The sequence below is a fragment of the Rhamphochromis longiceps genome, linkage group LG4 (genome assembly GCF_057381845.1).
Source record: "Rhamphochromis longiceps isolate RC_006_pf linkage group LG4, R_longiceps_female_GT1.1, whole genome shotgun sequence".
NCBI classification, from domain to species: domain Eukaryota; kingdom Metazoa; phylum Chordata; class Actinopteri; order Cichliformes; family Cichlidae; genus Rhamphochromis; species Rhamphochromis longiceps.
Window position 1 is genome coordinate 10,280,898 of NC_140560.1, and position 16,163 is coordinate 10,297,060.

A 16,163-nucleotide genomic window follows, 5' to 3' on the forward strand; every position below is an offset into this window, starting at 1 on the left:
AAGGTAATCTCCTTCACCCATAGTGAGCGAGACAGCCCTGGACAGGACCCCAGACCATCACAGGGTTAACACAAGCCTACAGTCGTAAATATTAATGGTTAGTTTATACAGTTCCCTGTTTTTCCACATTAGGGACTCTTTCTCTGACGGTTGATAATGAGTATATTGGATTTATTTGATCCCTGTTAAATATAAAAGAGTCACTATAGCTAAAAACTGTTAAAGGAGGACTTTTCAATAACCTGGAAATCTCGAAATTGTTGATGATATATCACTCCAATAATCCCCAACTCTTTTCTTAACTGCTCATCTAATTCTGACCTGTGAATTGTTTGCACATTTGCATGAATAAAGCCAACACTTTTCTAAAAGGCGCTGTGGATGCAGATACAGTGGGGCAAAAAAGTATTTAGTCAGCCACCGATTGTGCAAGTTCCCCCACTTAAAATGATGACAGAGGTCAGTAATGTGCACCAGAGGTACACTTCAACTGTGAGAGACAGAATGTGAAAAAAAAAAATCCATGAATCCACATGGTAGGATTTGTAAAGAATTTATTCGTAAATCAGGGTGGAAAATAAGTATTTGGTCAATAACAAAAATACAACTCAATACTTTGTAACATAACCTTTGTTGGCAATAACAGAGGTCAAACGTTTACTATAGGTCTTTACCAGGTTTGCACACACAGTAGCTGGTATTTTGGCCCATTCCTCCATGCAGATCTTCTCGAGAGCAGTGATGTTTTGGGGCTGTCGCCGAGCAACACGGACTTTCAACTCCCGCCACAGATTTTCTATGGGGTTGAGGTCTGGAGACTGGCTAGGCCACTCCAGGACTTTCAAATGCTTCTTACTCCTTTGTTGCCCGGGCGGTGTGTTTTGGATCATTGTCATTTTTTTTTCACATTCTGTCTCTCACAGTTGAAGTGTACCTCTGGTGCAAATTACTACTAATAATAATAATACATTTTATTTAAATAGCGCCTTTCAAAGCACCCAAGGACACTGTACAACAGATAAAAACTGGAAATATACACAATGATAAAAATAGAAGATAAAATTACTGACCTCTGTCATCATTTTAAGTGGGGGAACTTGCACAATCGGTGGCTGACTAAATACTTTTTTTGCCCCACTGTACCTGCTGTTACCAGAAAGCATGTATGAAATCTCACCTACTATATAAAGTAAACTAAAAGAAAAAAGGGAGAGAAACCACAAAAAAGGCACGTGAAACATCAGGAATGTTTAGAAATGTTTTTATTGAGAATGAAAAGAAAAGCACAGAAACACCCATTTCAGCAAGCTTATGGTAAATCAAACAAATTAGTTCTCCCTTTTTGTTTTCTTATAAAACATTTACATCTAACAGTTCCCAACTGTAGAAACACATGGCCTACTTATAAAACACCCACAGTACATCAGTGATACATGACCGAACTACCGGAGCAACCTTATCTGGCACAGATGCGGCCCCTGCTGATTTACTCCGATGTTGTTTCTGAATACTAAACCTTCCCCTCAGGTATTAGGCGCTGTTGTTCTCATACCAGAACACTTGCTTTCAGGTCAGTTAACTGTGTTGGAAAAATCTCAGATACATTCAAAATTATGATTAAAACTTTTGACGTTCTCCACTATCATAAACTCCATGACAAGCAGACTGCACATTATGGAATCACAGGACTAATTAATGCATTTAACAAGTGACTAAAGCACAAATCAAAGCCAGCTAGTAGACAGTTGAGATACGGTAAGTAGCGGGATGGTGATATATTGTTTTCAACATTGTCATGAAATGTAGTACTTTGGGTTTGACATGTTTGACTCATGCAGAAGTGCTAATACTGCAGGACTTTTACCATGTGACCACATGTTACACTGAGCCATAAAAGCAAATTCCCACTAAAGATGCTCTTGATAGCTGGCAATAAAAACATTTTGCAGCCATCATGGGATGTCTTAAGTGTATTTGTTATTGAGCCCTTTCAAAATATTGAGACTACTCAGCTTTGAGTAGTCTTCTTAAATTCATTTGAAAAAATTTTCTTGGTGTTTCGTTTAATCCTGGCTGTTCAAAGAATCGATCGGGTGTTCATAAGCTTGTCACTTAAATCAGATTATCAGATCATTTTTGTAAATCAAAGAAGTTATGCCTGCGATTTGAAGATAGTAATGAGAGCTTAAATTTGTATGGTTTAGTTTAGTTAGAGGAGAAAGGATATAACTCCCTTTCAAGGGATTGATTTTTGTATATGACGATCTAGAGGATTATCACTAAGAATACATGTATCACCATCTACAAACCGCTGCCACTCCCCTCCACGTCTTCCACTTCCACCGAGCGCTTACGCAGCACGGAGTTTCCCATTCTGGGCTGCACGGGCAGCTTGGCCTGGCAAGGGGCCCGGTACTGAGGCAAGCCGGTCTTGGTGGTATCCAGCTCCTCCGGGTCGTCTTGCTGGGCTCTGAGAGCGGCGATCACGTCCTTGTCCGAGGGGCTGAGAGTCAGGCAGCCGCAGGGACGAACGCCTTCGACATCCACTCCGATTTCTCCGGCCTCTCCAACCTCCTCCGGCTCATCCTCGACCGTCATGAAGGCATCACCCCACAGGCTTTCGCAGAGATCTCTGCCGTGCTGGTACATCTGTAGGTGTGCAGAACACAAAATTTATGCAGATTATTTTTCTCTGCCATCCACAGAGATACAACCTTGACTTTTAGTGCCAGCATTCAGAATTCAGCTTTAATACCAAATATTAGAAAACAAAAAGCAAGTGTTTTATTACATCTTTATCATTTCTGCTGGTACCCTCACACAAACCACAGAGAAGCTTTATACTGCCTCTCTGCACTCACCTCCAACAGAACTGAGGTTTCATCCTGTTAAAAGGGAGTTTTTACTTCCCACTTTTGCTAATTGTTTGCTCATTTGATTGTTGGGGTTTTTCCCTTTACATCTGTAGGTTCTTTACCTTACAATAGAAAGCTCCTTGAGGCAACTGCTGTGATGTAGCACTACATAAATGGTAGGCACAAAAAGTCGGTACCTTACAGTTACAAGACTGAAAACACCCATGTGGACGTGCAGACCTTTTAATTAAAAAAATAAAATAAAATAATGAAAAGGGGAAAATGTTAACTAGATACCACCGCAAAGCATAAGGCGATTATTTTTTTCTATTCACAGTTTTCTGTAATGTTTAAATATTCAGATTCAGCACAATCTACTAATGCCCAGATTTGCATAAATTTCCATAACAGAAATCTGAACACTGGGTAGAGCTGGCTTCAGAGTTAGCGGTTCTTCATTTTGCTGGCACATTACACAAAGTTTTTCTTTTTCTTTTTTTTCCCACTGATGGGATTTTGTACATTTTTTTTTTGATGTAAATCAGAGGAACAAGGCGAAAAATCATTTGTTCTGCATGGTTTTAAGATTAAAAGAGTCTGATTTATAGAATAAATTAAACCCTTCAGCATACAAACAGTGCTTTAAAAAAAGATCTACAAAAATATATATTTTACTTTTTAAAAAAAAAGGAAACTATTATTAGAAGGCAAAAATACGAAATGACAGACAACCTCCTTTTGAATAAATTAAATTATGTATTTCTTGTATTATATGTAATGTTTTATTTAATTTGATTAAAGCATTTAAAGACTAGCTTGAATAAAATCCTAGGGGAAAATGTAACATTTAACTCTTTAACATGTATTATATTTGAAGCCTCTACATCATCAGTGTGACTTTTAAATTGCACAAAATTCCAGGTATAACAAACATGATACAATTAAAATTAAATAATGCAAATTTATGTTTTTTGGTTGTTCTTTTTTTAATTTGTCAGAAGGTTCAATAAACACTCCCACTTTAAAAAAAAAAAAAAAGATTCTGGCAATTATTTCAGGGTTCAGACTTTACAGGGTTAAACAAACATCCAAATGTGCATTTTTGGACACATTTTCTTAAAAACAATCTCACGTGTCTCATATACAAAAATGCACCAGCACATTTAAAAGCAAAATGTTTTTTGCCTTAATGCAACTAACAGTTTCAGCTGCTATTAAATACATGTATCGAAGTAAAACCTACAACTTACCACTGAACAGTAGTGTACAAGTATTACCATAGTAACTGTTAGAGTCATGCTCAGTATTTAAAAGTGAAGCTATGAATCCTTCATCTTGCCCAGGTATGCTTGGAAAGGAAAGCTGTGTATTCTCTTACACAGCTTTTTGCTTTTCCTCCTAATTTTCTAATTATATGTCAGACCTGCAGAATTATGTTACTCTTAACTCTTTCCCCCCTAAAAAAACGACCTCCCCATGTGCCCTTAATGATGACATTTGACACCTCAATATATGCCAAGAAACATGAATTGACGACCAAAGGTGAGCTTTAAAAGCAGAAATCGCTAACGTCTGATACACACCCATTTTTTCCTGAAAGCAGGCCTGAAATGTGATAAAAGATGCTCGGTTCAGAAAAGAATAACAAAGGTTAACTGTTGTTCAAATAAAACAGAATATATTGCAAACACAGCATTTCATATGTAGCCCAGCAGCACAGCAGCGATCGTGGCTCAAGAGTTGGGTGTTCGTCATGTAATTGGAAGGTTGCCGGTTCGAGCCCCGGCTTGGACAGTCTCGGTTGTTGTGTCCTTAGGTAAGACACTTCACCTACCGCCTACTGGTGATGGCCAGAGGGGCCGATGGCGCGATATGGCAGCCTCGCTTCTGTCAGTCTGCCCCAGAGCAGCTGTGGCTACAACTGTAGCTTGCCTCCACCAGTGTATGAATGTGAGAGTGAATGAATAATGGTATTGTAAAGCGCTTTGAGGGTCCCGAAAAGCACTATATAAATGCAATCCATTATTATTATTAACGAGCAAGCAAAATTTCAGATTCTGGGATTTAATCTTGCAAAAGATGTATGATAAAGGGCATATGTTACACTATTTATATGAAAGTGTAAAATCCATTAACTGAAGCATTATTGTTACACGCTGCTGCTGTGTAACATTATCATTTATTGACTTTTCCATCTCAGAGCAGCACTGGCCTTGAACAAAGCACCTGTTCCAGGTGTAAGAGGGGAGCTGCAGGCGCCGGGCAGCTGCTCTCACAGGCTGCTTTTGTCTGCCTCTCCTGCCTCCCTTCACCTACACCAGCCTTGAAAGCAAATCACAAGACACGACCTTGAAAAGCTCGCACTTGTATCTGAAAGAATTCATCTCGGTGCCACCTTTGCAGTCCCCGACAAGCCGCGCAGAGCAGAATCTGAAAAGTTTGCTGGCAGCACCTTTTGTGTCTCCGTCTGACAGAAAATTCATTACAGCACTCTCTGTCTTTATAAAGTTATACTCTGAGGGGAAAGTCTAGTTACTGCTGACATTAGCACCAGAGTTTCTGGGGCGTGAAAAGAGGGGGGGAAAAAAAAGGAAAAAGGCGCTCCTCTTCTAATAAGACACAAATACGGATTAAAGGGGGGATACTGCACAAGTAACACCAAATCACAATTCAACATTTAAGCCGTTTAGCTGTAAATGGTTTATGCCTACAAGCTTAGAAATAGTTAGGAAAGCAAATTAGCAAAGTTTCAGTTGCGCGCACACACACACACACACACACACACACACACACACACACACTCGCTTTTCTGTGTTTAAGCTCTCGATCTCTCTCCCCAGTGACAGCCTCATAACCAGTCATTAAGATGTGCTGCCAAGTAACCATCACCTACTCTTGTACCCCTCCCACCTCCACCGCCCCTTGCTTTTTGCTGCACTCACTGTTTGTACATCTCTCCCCTGTTTTTCTGTAGCACACCCCCACCCAAACGTCTGCTTCCTTTCATCCTCCTGTCTGTTGGGGGATTAAGACTGAGTCACGCAGAGTGCTCAGAGAAGAAGAAAAAAAAAAGTAATATGTTTACCGTGTTGGAAGGACAAACAGGATGATGGCTATTTCTCGCCACTACAAGCTCTCTGTCTGACACTTAGGTCTTATCGCAGCAACCCTATAACACATACAAGGGTATACACACACACACACACTTCCACTATTCCTCAGGTGGACGTGGTTTGCTGCCAAAGCTAATTCAGTATGAGCACGAGTGGCTTTAGATGACATGGTGTGATCAAATAAGTGAGATACAGAAATTTCCTGGGGCTCTGCGCTGTCCTCTTCGCCCTTATTTAATTCTGCCCTTCACCATCCGAAACCGAACACATTACACCTGATGTGCAAAAAAAGAAAAAAAAAAAAAAAAAAGCAACAGAAGAAATTATTTTAGCTTTCAGTCATGATCAGAATGAGTTTTTTGACTAAACCAATAAAAACTAATCTCAGTATATGAATGACTGAAGAAATGAAATTTGGAATAATACTATTAGAATCTGTGATCAAATTATTCATAGCATAGTACAATGACAGTTGTAATGTCCATTATTTGAAAGGATAGTGCTTTTAAATCAGGGATGTCAAACTCATTTTACAATGTGAGCCACTTTGATCTTAAGAGGGCCGGACCAGTGAGAAACTTGCCTTTCTGTCTGTGTAAATAAGTTTCACTGGACATATCTAACATGAGAAGAAAAGTGCACAAAGAAGAGCAGTTTCAACACTACATCTCACGTTTTTGTGTGTCATAAAGAAATGCTGCTGTAGCAATTTAAGAAATCTGTTAGCATGACTTTTTGGGCTGAAATTGTAAGAAATACGGGGTAAAATTACACAAAAGGGTCTTGTAGCTCATTGGACAGAATTTTCTGTAATTTAAGAAAATACCCGCCCCCTTTTCTTGCAAGTAACTGTTTATCTATTGGTTAATACTTTGGTGCAGTATGAGGTCTTCATCATTCGAAAAACTATGAAAATACTGTTTCCAAACATTTTCCAAAACCGTCCAGTGGGGCAAACTGGTGTCTTTACCAGATTTTGGCTCTCGGGCCTTATTTTTGACACTCCTGCTTTAGATCTAAGCTGCTAAATGACAATACGATAATTTGAATTAATGACATCATGACAAATGTGGATGATTGGAAGAAGAAGCGACAAAGAATTACATTTGTTTTTAAGGCTGACTTAGCATTACTGTATTGTACTTAATTACTTTAGGTAGACTTAAGAATGGGAACACAGGTTAGATGGAGCCATGAGACAGGCAGATAAAATGATGATGGAAACACCACCACTTTTATAGAAAAGCAACTATGATGAACAACAACTAAATTCCTCAAACAACACGTCATTTCCCCTTTGTTTTTAGATGAAAAATCTGAGCCAGGGTTGATTCTTATTTTTCAATGACAGAACACTAGACCAGAAGAAAAAAAAAATCCTAACTGCTGTGTAGGTTTGTGGTTTCTCGTTTTCCAATTTTTCAGGGCCACAAACTTACAAAGCAATGCAGTGAATGGAAGATGCAATATTTCTGCTATTACTAAATGGCTATTATTCAGCTTTTTTGGCCATGTTCACATAAGAACCTTGTATGAATATTGCAAAATAAAGTATTACTACTATTTAATTATACAGGTAATTTAATAGGACACAGGTCCAGCTAAATTTGCTACCATTTCTTCCCTTTTATCCAAGCTAAGCTTCTACTGGTATCTTTGAAATCTATAGCATTTCCCCCCAATCCCTACAAACCATTAGTTCACTATATCTTATCGACAGATGCTGTTGTTGTTGTTCAAGCACAGACGTTCTGTGCTGTTCTTTGTAGACATAACCTCATTCCCACTGCATCAGGAGCAGGGAAAAAAAAGTGTCTAATGCTGAGATAAATCAGACCTTGGCTGGCAAATAATGTAAGCAATGAGTACAAAAAGAGAGCGAGACAGTGAGCGTGCCAGAGGGATTTTTGCATGCAAAGGATGTGTCTGCGGGTGCTTATGCATGCTTTTAAAAGTATCCGCTTGTCTCTATGCAAATCGACATCTACTGCTTTCAGCTTTTACAAATAATAACTGTATGGGTGTGTGTTTATCCAGCAGACACCCACGTGCACCAACATTGGGTGGAGTGGAGCTGAGAGTGTTTTAGTGTGATGTCTGAGCGGCTGCTTGTGTGCAGCAGGTCTGAGGTGAAATCTCCCATCTCTGCTGGCTGAGGAGGAAAACACAAAGTGTTACCGTTTTGACCTCCAAAAACGGGAGGCAGCCACTTGTTTGTGGCCCCTGTAAAGAGGGCTAGTTTGCTTGAATGCACTGAATGCGTACCGACGAGCTGTCTGAAACACTCTGTTTTGAGAGCTGCTTAAATTTATTGGAAGTATTTTTTGCACCATTAGTGTTGCCCTACATTAAAATGGGCCAATAAAAGCACAGAAAACACACCGTGACAGAGACACACTCAAACACTCCCCAAACGTCTCTTTTTGCTTTTACTCTCTTCTCACAAATGTGTAATTTCCAATAATCATCTAATATTCCCCCAGACAGCCTTAATAGGCCTGGCGGCTGTGGGTGTGTGCTCATCTGTCACTGTGGTCCTCTCGCTCTCTCTCCCTGTGCTTGTTTGAGATAAATGCGAGTGAAATCAAGAGAAAGCACACTCTCGGATATATTAAGATATATGAGTGGTGTGTGGTGTATACCTACTTATTTTCTAGCAGGCTTTGCATATATTCACATCTAAATCCCCTCTGATGCACAACAGACATCCTGACATTGGAGAGTGCAGAAACAGGTAGAAGTGCTATTTTTTCCCCTTCTAAGTATAGCAAAGGCATGATATCCCTGTCTGATGTTGGGAAGCCAATCAGAGGACCCAGGAAGTATTTGCTTCTCTTCAGATAGTCAGAGAAAAAAAAAAAAAAATCAATGGAGAACAGTCAAGTTTCACTTTAAAACAAGATGAGCTAACAGCGACAAACTCTGGCTTATGCTAAAAACTACAGTACTTTATTGTATACTCCCAACCTTCAACAAGTCACTGCAGATGACCCCACCTCCTCGAGCCTGGTTCGGCCAGAGATTTCTTCCTGTTAAAAGGGAGTTTTTCCTTCCCACTGTCTCCAAGTGCTTGCTCATAGGGGGTCGCTTGGAGTTTTCTCTGCATTACTGATGTGACTATTATTGTGTTTGGTGTTATATGTATAATTTCATTGAAATTGAATAGATGTGCAAAGTGAGAGAACAGATGTCTGATTTTCATGTGTATCAAAGGAGGAGAAGTTTGACATTGTAGAGAAGGGGAATGTGAGCCCATAAGATCCACCCACCTACTATTTAAACATTTTTATTATGAGGAGGAGCCAATCAGAAGAAAGCTTGCCTGAAAGATGTGAGAGGAGTTAAAACGACTTGTTTCTTGCAGTAGATGGACTAAGAGATTGCACCAAGGTTGAAGATGGAACAGATATTTTTCTGAATTATGAAATAGGTGAGAGTCCAAAAATAAAAATAAAAATGTGAGAAAAAAAAAAAAAAAACAGGTCCCTTTATGTGTATATTTACTTCTTCAGGCACCACTGCACCATTGGACATGGTCTATAGATAGAGTGTCATTGCCTGTGAAGCGTGAGTCATTTTGCTGCTGGTCTCAGCTGCGCACACCAGCACCCGTTTGTCACTCTTTTTCAATCACCCAGCTGGCCTCTGCCCACTGAAGCAGGGCCCAGCCTTTTCACACTTCAGCCAAAATGAAATTTATTTTATTTATTGATTATTCTCTGCAAGAAAATCTAGTAGACTAATCAGTTTTATTATCCATTTTCTATTAGTTGCCATGTAACCAAAAAAACCCAGTCTAAACACAAAAATAGCTTTAGGTTCAATATATCCGGTTAACTTGTTAATCTTGCTTAAAGCCTACCTGCTGATACTGAACACAGTTTCCAGTGCAGTTCTGTCCCCTGGGGTCTCTGGCCCAGTTACGGGCACAAGTCAAATCCATCCTGCAGGCATCAAACCTGAAAGAACAAATGTGAATGTTGAAAAATGTAAATGACAAAACAAACAATTACTCTTTTATTTAAATGATTTCTCTTGAGATTTATTTTTTATTTTTTACCTGAGCTAGATAAATTTAACAAAAACCAATAAAAAAAAAACAACATCTTAGCGACTTTCTTTCCGAGCTTAAAATGAAAAGATTTCACTTTCATGCTAAATATAAAGTTACCAGCAGCTTCTTACATAAGCTGAGTATTAAGACTGGAAATAGCGCATCGTAAGCTTGTTAATCCTTATGTTGTTTGTCTAATGTTCACAAAAATCCAGTGTGAAAGCGACAAGCGGTGTTTTAATGAGCTGTTAGACTCTAGGATCTATAAGTTTCTGGAGTATCTTTCTGAACTTATATATATTTTTCAAATGTACTTGAATAAAGCCACATTTTCTAGTGTCTGTGCTAAGCTAACAAGCTTCTAGTAGCATCATTCATCCTAAGCCAACTCTTAACAGAAAAGGCAAAAAGAATATTTTCCAAAATGTTAAGTAATTTTTAAGTATTTTTGCAGAGAGCAGCCCTTTAATTCTTTACAACACTCTTACACTTATCTTTCCAGTGTTGTCTCATTTTTTCTTTCTTTCTTTCTTTTTTTTTTCTTACATAGGACCCATGAAATGAAGCTGTTTGTGTTAGGCTTTGTGTGTTTGCCACCTTCTTAAAAAATAAAAAAAATAAAACATACAGTTTTATTGGACACTCTATCTTAGCACAGTATGCTGTTGTCCAAGATAGGGATCCCTTCGCTGACAGGGGATTTAGACTTTAGTTTGTTTGGTAACGTGCTTGGCAGCCTCACCAATCACGGCAGAAGCTATGGCAGAGAGGAACAGCCTGGATGTATGAGCTGCGCTGAGGATGAGGCCAGCGAGCAGCGTCAGGGGAGCAGCGGTAAAAACACAGCACGCGCTTCAGGAAGCCTTCACACCTGGGAAGACACAAGAGGTCATGTTTGTTACTGACCAGCGAAGTCTGTATTAAACTTGGAACAGCCGGTCACAAGACAGGTCAAGAAAACAACGTTAAATAAGATGGGGAGTACGAGCAGTTGATTAGTATCATTGCTGCTGTTGATCCCTTAAGTATGTTTGCCCAGCTTTGGTTAATGCTACTTAAATGCCTCTTTCAATTTGACCTACTTGATCATGTGTTTGCTGTTGCTGTCTGTAAACTGGCAGCCTCTTTGTCTAAGGTGCCGTTTGTTATTTCAGAAAATCCATCCTTATTGGCTCCACTAACACACTAAAATTCTGTACTGACTACATGCACAGGCCCTTACTGTTAACGATAGATTATACAGAGCCAATGAAGAACTAGATCAAACACAAAGCCATTAAATGTGAAATAAGCTAATAAAAGCAAGCACTAGTGATTTTAAGCTAATATGTAGCAATAACAACAACTATAATATTGACTTATTTTACATATTATCTCTCGGCTTAAACAGCTCATGTTCAAACTTGTCATTTCTAGTTGTATTTCTGGACACCTGATGACTTTAAATTCAGTAGTGACTCTCTTTTAGGTCAATTTTTGGTCTCCACCAGTCATTAATTGGTGGTTTTTAGCTTTTTCCTGACAACAGCAGTCTGATGAGACTGAAAATACTGATAAAAATACAAATGGATAACTGAAGCAGTAAAATATCACCATTAAGAGGCAACAACGGGCTAAAACAGCAGATGAATAAAATATTGAGGACACTAGAAGGGTGGTTAAGGCTTACTCAGGGCTGAGGGACCCACACTTGTCCCAGGGTTCATTCTGATTATTGGCAGAAGGAACATGAGAGATGTCCTGGATTTGTTCTTGTGTGCAGCAGCTATCTGTAGCAGCAACAAGAGAGAAACACATCAACGTGGGCCTGTTCTTAGATTTAATTTGAGATTTAATTTGTTCTCCAACATCTCCAAGATTTACAGACTATGAAAATGAGATCACTCACTGTCTGCATACAGAGAGCACTCCGTCAGGTGTGGCTCCGGGCTGGGCGTGGCCTTGTGTTTACCATCTTGAAGACACACCCCCTCCGAGCGGGTCCCGCCAATCAGGGCGGCCGCCAAAACCACGCAAATTAATAGCGAAGAGGATGAGGTGAGGTCCATCTCTGTAGATACAAACACATGAACAAGAGTGTTCAGCATAGAAAAAAAACAACACACACACACACACACACACAGTCCCGAATCATTACAAAAACAGAACTAAATGGTTTGCACTACGTCAAATAATAATAACAATAATAACTGAAAGGTTTGCTAGAGGGGTGGGAATCAAACATAATGGATGCAAAAGGCTGCAATTAAATCTGTTCCATCCACCCACAGAGTCAGTCTTATGGCATACGCTGAGTTACAGAGTATAAGTGAGATACCAGCGCCGGCTGTTTAGCTCCATGTTGAGCTCTCTGTGTGGTGACCTAGTATAGACAGGGTGAGCCTAATTAGTTGGAACTAAGGCACTGTGCTGACATGGCTGACATGCGTAGTCGTTTAATCTGACAGGCTTGCGGTCGATGTGTTGCCTACATGACGCGAATTAAACAAATCTGCTGAACGCGGGGACATGGCCCCGAGCAGGTGGCCCCGACTTTACGCATGAGAGAGCCGCTGAAAATATAATGTAGAAATAACCTTTTTCTCTCCTTTACAGCTTTTCAGAATTTTTTTTCTGTCGGTTATTAAGAAGGAAACAAAGCACACGTGAAGGCTTCAAAACTACAGCTAAAAGTCTACGCAGATCATTTTAATGCTCCAAAAAGCTGCGAGTCAAAGATTTTAAAGCGCAGTTATGGGGAAAGGGGGGTGGGGTCGCGGGCTCATTAGTGAGTTTATAGACAGGAGAAGACAAACCCCATCTGCTACAAAATATCCATCCAACATCGCGCGAACAGGTAGGCTAAGAGGTGTGACCCTCTGTGCTCTGTGTGGATATTCTTCTTCTAAATTGTACCTCAAGATTACAAAAACCCGGTGGAGCTTAGTCTCTCCGCACATCCATGTGGGTTTTACCTGTAGGCGGGAATAAATGCGGCTCCGTCCGGATTAGTTTGATTGTGTTCGCGGGTCTCCTCGTTGTGTTGCTGTGGCTCCAGTCACCGCCGTGCGCGCTGCTCGGTGCTTCGGTCTCCTCTTCTCGGTCTCTGCGTTTGTGTACTGGCTCTGATCTCTGCCGCCCGGGGGCCCACTGCTCGCCACTTTGTCACCGGTTTATATGAAGGACGTTTCAGTCCCGTCCAGCAGGCAACTCACCCCCTCCCTGCTCTGCCCCATTCTGGGAAGCCCTCTCTCTCTCTCTCTCTCTCTCCATCCCTCCCTCCGTTGCATGCGCGCACGCACACACACAGAAAAGACCGGACTCCCTCTTTGTTAATCTCCCAATAGGATGTTTACCAAATCCTCCTTGTTATCAGCTTTCCTTCTACCCTTCCGAGTAATGCCCTTGGTTGGAAAAACGGGAGAAATGAAATGTCATGAAAACACGCGAGCGTTCAACTTAACTGCCCTTCATTTTTACAGGCTCAATCGCAGGTGGTGCTGAGTCACACCTGTCCTCCATATTCACATACACACAGTGAGGTCAGGACTTCTTTTTTTTTTTCAGATAACAGGGTCAGAGGAGGGTACAGCTGAGATTTAATACCGCATGATATGCTGAGGACAGTGAACACAAATCTCTGCGGGAACAAAACACCGTGAACTCACCGCGAAGCTGCTGCGCACTGCAAACTCAAAGGCAGAGTTTAGTGCACCTTATTTTTCTCTTGTGTTTTAGAGGATGCATGTGGGTCATTTGTGTGAAAGAAAATAAAAAAATAGGAGTCAGTGACCTTACTGGAAGTACTAGCAGAGGTTGAATTCTCCAAAAGCATGTTATCAATTTTAGATTTGCTCAAGGACTGCCTCGTAGTTTGGGTAGACAGACATGACTTATTTCTCCACCGTGTGTTTTATTGCTCCTGGCTTTTAATCTCACCTCCCCTTGGACCTGCTGTACCAACCTAATCCCTGGCTGGATGCATCTCTCTCTCTCTCTGAGTGCCCTCCCAAGGCTTTCCACCAAATAAGAGCAGATGGAGAGTGTCTTGTGGCCTAGATACATCAGCCTAAAACCAAGACTGTGAAACCGGTGACATGTCTTAGACATGATTGGTTTTGGCAACAAAACCGTGCAGGGACAGGAAGGGACCAGACAGACTGGCCGCCAAATAATCATACAGATTGAGCGCAGATGAAATGGTCTCGGTGGAGACTCAGCTGAGATGCGAACTGTACCGGACCCTCATTGCTGAAGGAGGCAATGAGGGTTAGCCGGGGCCCTTTTGTCCACCAGACTGTTTCATAACTGCTGAGGGTCATCACCACAGAACACTTTATTTCTGGGGGTGAGAGCGCAGTGAGTGAGACGTGGACAAACAGCTCTTCAGCTGGTAATTAGAGAGGGAATAACAATATCCTTTGTGAGGAGCTATTCAGGGAAGGGAGAGAGAGGGAGGACAGAGGCTGCTCTCCGTGTACCCTTGTTGTCGTTCTCATTTAACAGGGTTGGGTCTCTGCCTGCGCTTGAGCCTTTAGGCTGGCCCTCAGCTGGCAAAGCAGCATCACCCACCGTTGTTGACTCACTGAGTGCCAAACATTCATTTCCACCATTTAGGGCTTCTTTGATTTGATACACTGACCGATTACTCCCGGGGTGGCAGACGCTCTAAGCAGTCCTGCAGCTGCATGAAATTTTGGAAAGAGAAAGGGTGAGGGGGTTGAGAAGCTTTCTAAAAACTCTTGGTCTATGTTGTGCACAAAAGCCGTTTTTAACAGAGGGTGCTACAGTGGCCAAGGGGGCACCAGAAAGGCTGCGCTAATAGCTCAAGTAGCCGGACTGAAAATTGCATTTGTGAGTTCATGAAAACATACCCAAATAACTGGACAAAGACGTGAAGTAAACAGGAAAACGTGAGTGCAGAAATCGACAACAATCAGTGTTGCCCATCAGCCCGAGTGCATGAAAGCCAGTCAGCAAATGAGCAGAGTTGAGCTATAATTGAGGATGCACTCACAAACAGTTTTTATTAGCAGCTTGATGGCATGTGCAAAGAGCAAACAATAATTGCAATTAATATTGGCTGTGACCACCAACATCACCAGATCTCCTCAGTACACTCGCACACACCTGTGGATTAGGGCTGTCTCTTTGTGTGACTCCATGGTGCTGCTGCTGCAGACTGATCACTGCTCTCCCTGATAATCAGACTGATCCCAGGTGATACTGTGTCATCAGAACCAATAAAGCTTTTGCACAACACTGTAGCACTTGTGCAAATTTACCCAAGGCAAATAAACCAAAGCACTGAAATGCTGGCTGTGTGGGAGGTATACCATACAGATATCCACTCCTCTGTGCTTAATAGTATCTAATTGTCCTAACTGTTAACACAGTGTCCACAGAATAAATTTCAATCAATCTAAACCCGGTCACTTAAATGAAATGTTACTATAAGGGCTTTTTCCTCCCACTGTGCTGCGTCATCCCTTCTTTTAACAACACTCGAAGAGCTTTTTTCTCATTATTACTTGATATACAATTTCAGCAGCTCAACAGTTTCCCACTTCCTTTGTTGCTTTTTTCGTTTCATAATGTGCCAAATGTGCTCAGTGAGTGGCAGGTCTGGGCATATTTGGACTCTTTTTTTCGCTGTTGGAATGTCATTTGGCACCGTCTTATGAAGCAGGCAAGAGAAAAGATGTCATCTGGAGGACAGCATCTGAGTAGGATTAATGGTGCCTTCACAGATGCTCAAACGACCTGTGCCATGTGCTCCCATAACTGTCACAGATGCTGGCTTTTGAACAGTGCAATAAACGATTTTCAAAACAAATTTCAGGTTTTTGGGTGCTTAGACTTCAGTCTACCTTTAAATGAGTTCAGACCCAGAGAATCAAGAGGTTTCTGGACCTTATGTATACAATGATGTTGTATTCATATAATGGAAGTGCAACTTGTGTGCCAGTAGTTAGCCATCTGTCACTTTGTGACTACTTACCCCATAGCAGGGTTTGGTTGTCATGATGTGGAGTTGGTTCTTCCTATAGTTATCAGTGGGGTTTTAGTAAAAAAATGGCGTTTGATAAATGTAAATAGACTTTAATCAATACATTTTCACTGCCTATTTATCCCATGAGTTTAAACATGTTTTTTTGTATT

The 16,163-nt window shown here is 40.9% G+C and overlaps 1 protein-coding gene across 1 annotated transcript; it reads right to left on the reverse strand.

Moving 5' to 3' along the window:
- Nucleotides 1–1,257: 1,257 nt before the first annotated feature.
- rtbdn (retbindin) lies at nt 1,258–13,227 on the reverse strand. Its single transcript, XM_085405109.1, has 6 exons — nt 12,977–13,227; nt 11,911–12,072; nt 11,692–11,791; nt 10,765–10,893; nt 9,831–9,927; nt 1,258–2,649 (listed from the first exon to the last, which is right to left on the reverse strand). Exons 2-6 carry the CDS (start codon nt 12,068–12,070, stop codon nt 2,302–2,304), a joined length of 834 nt encoding a protein of 277 aa, XP_085261235.1. The 5' UTR covers nt 12,071–12,072; nt 12,977–13,227; the 3' UTR covers nt 1,258–2,301.
- Nucleotides 13,228–16,163: the final 2,936 nt, after the last annotated feature.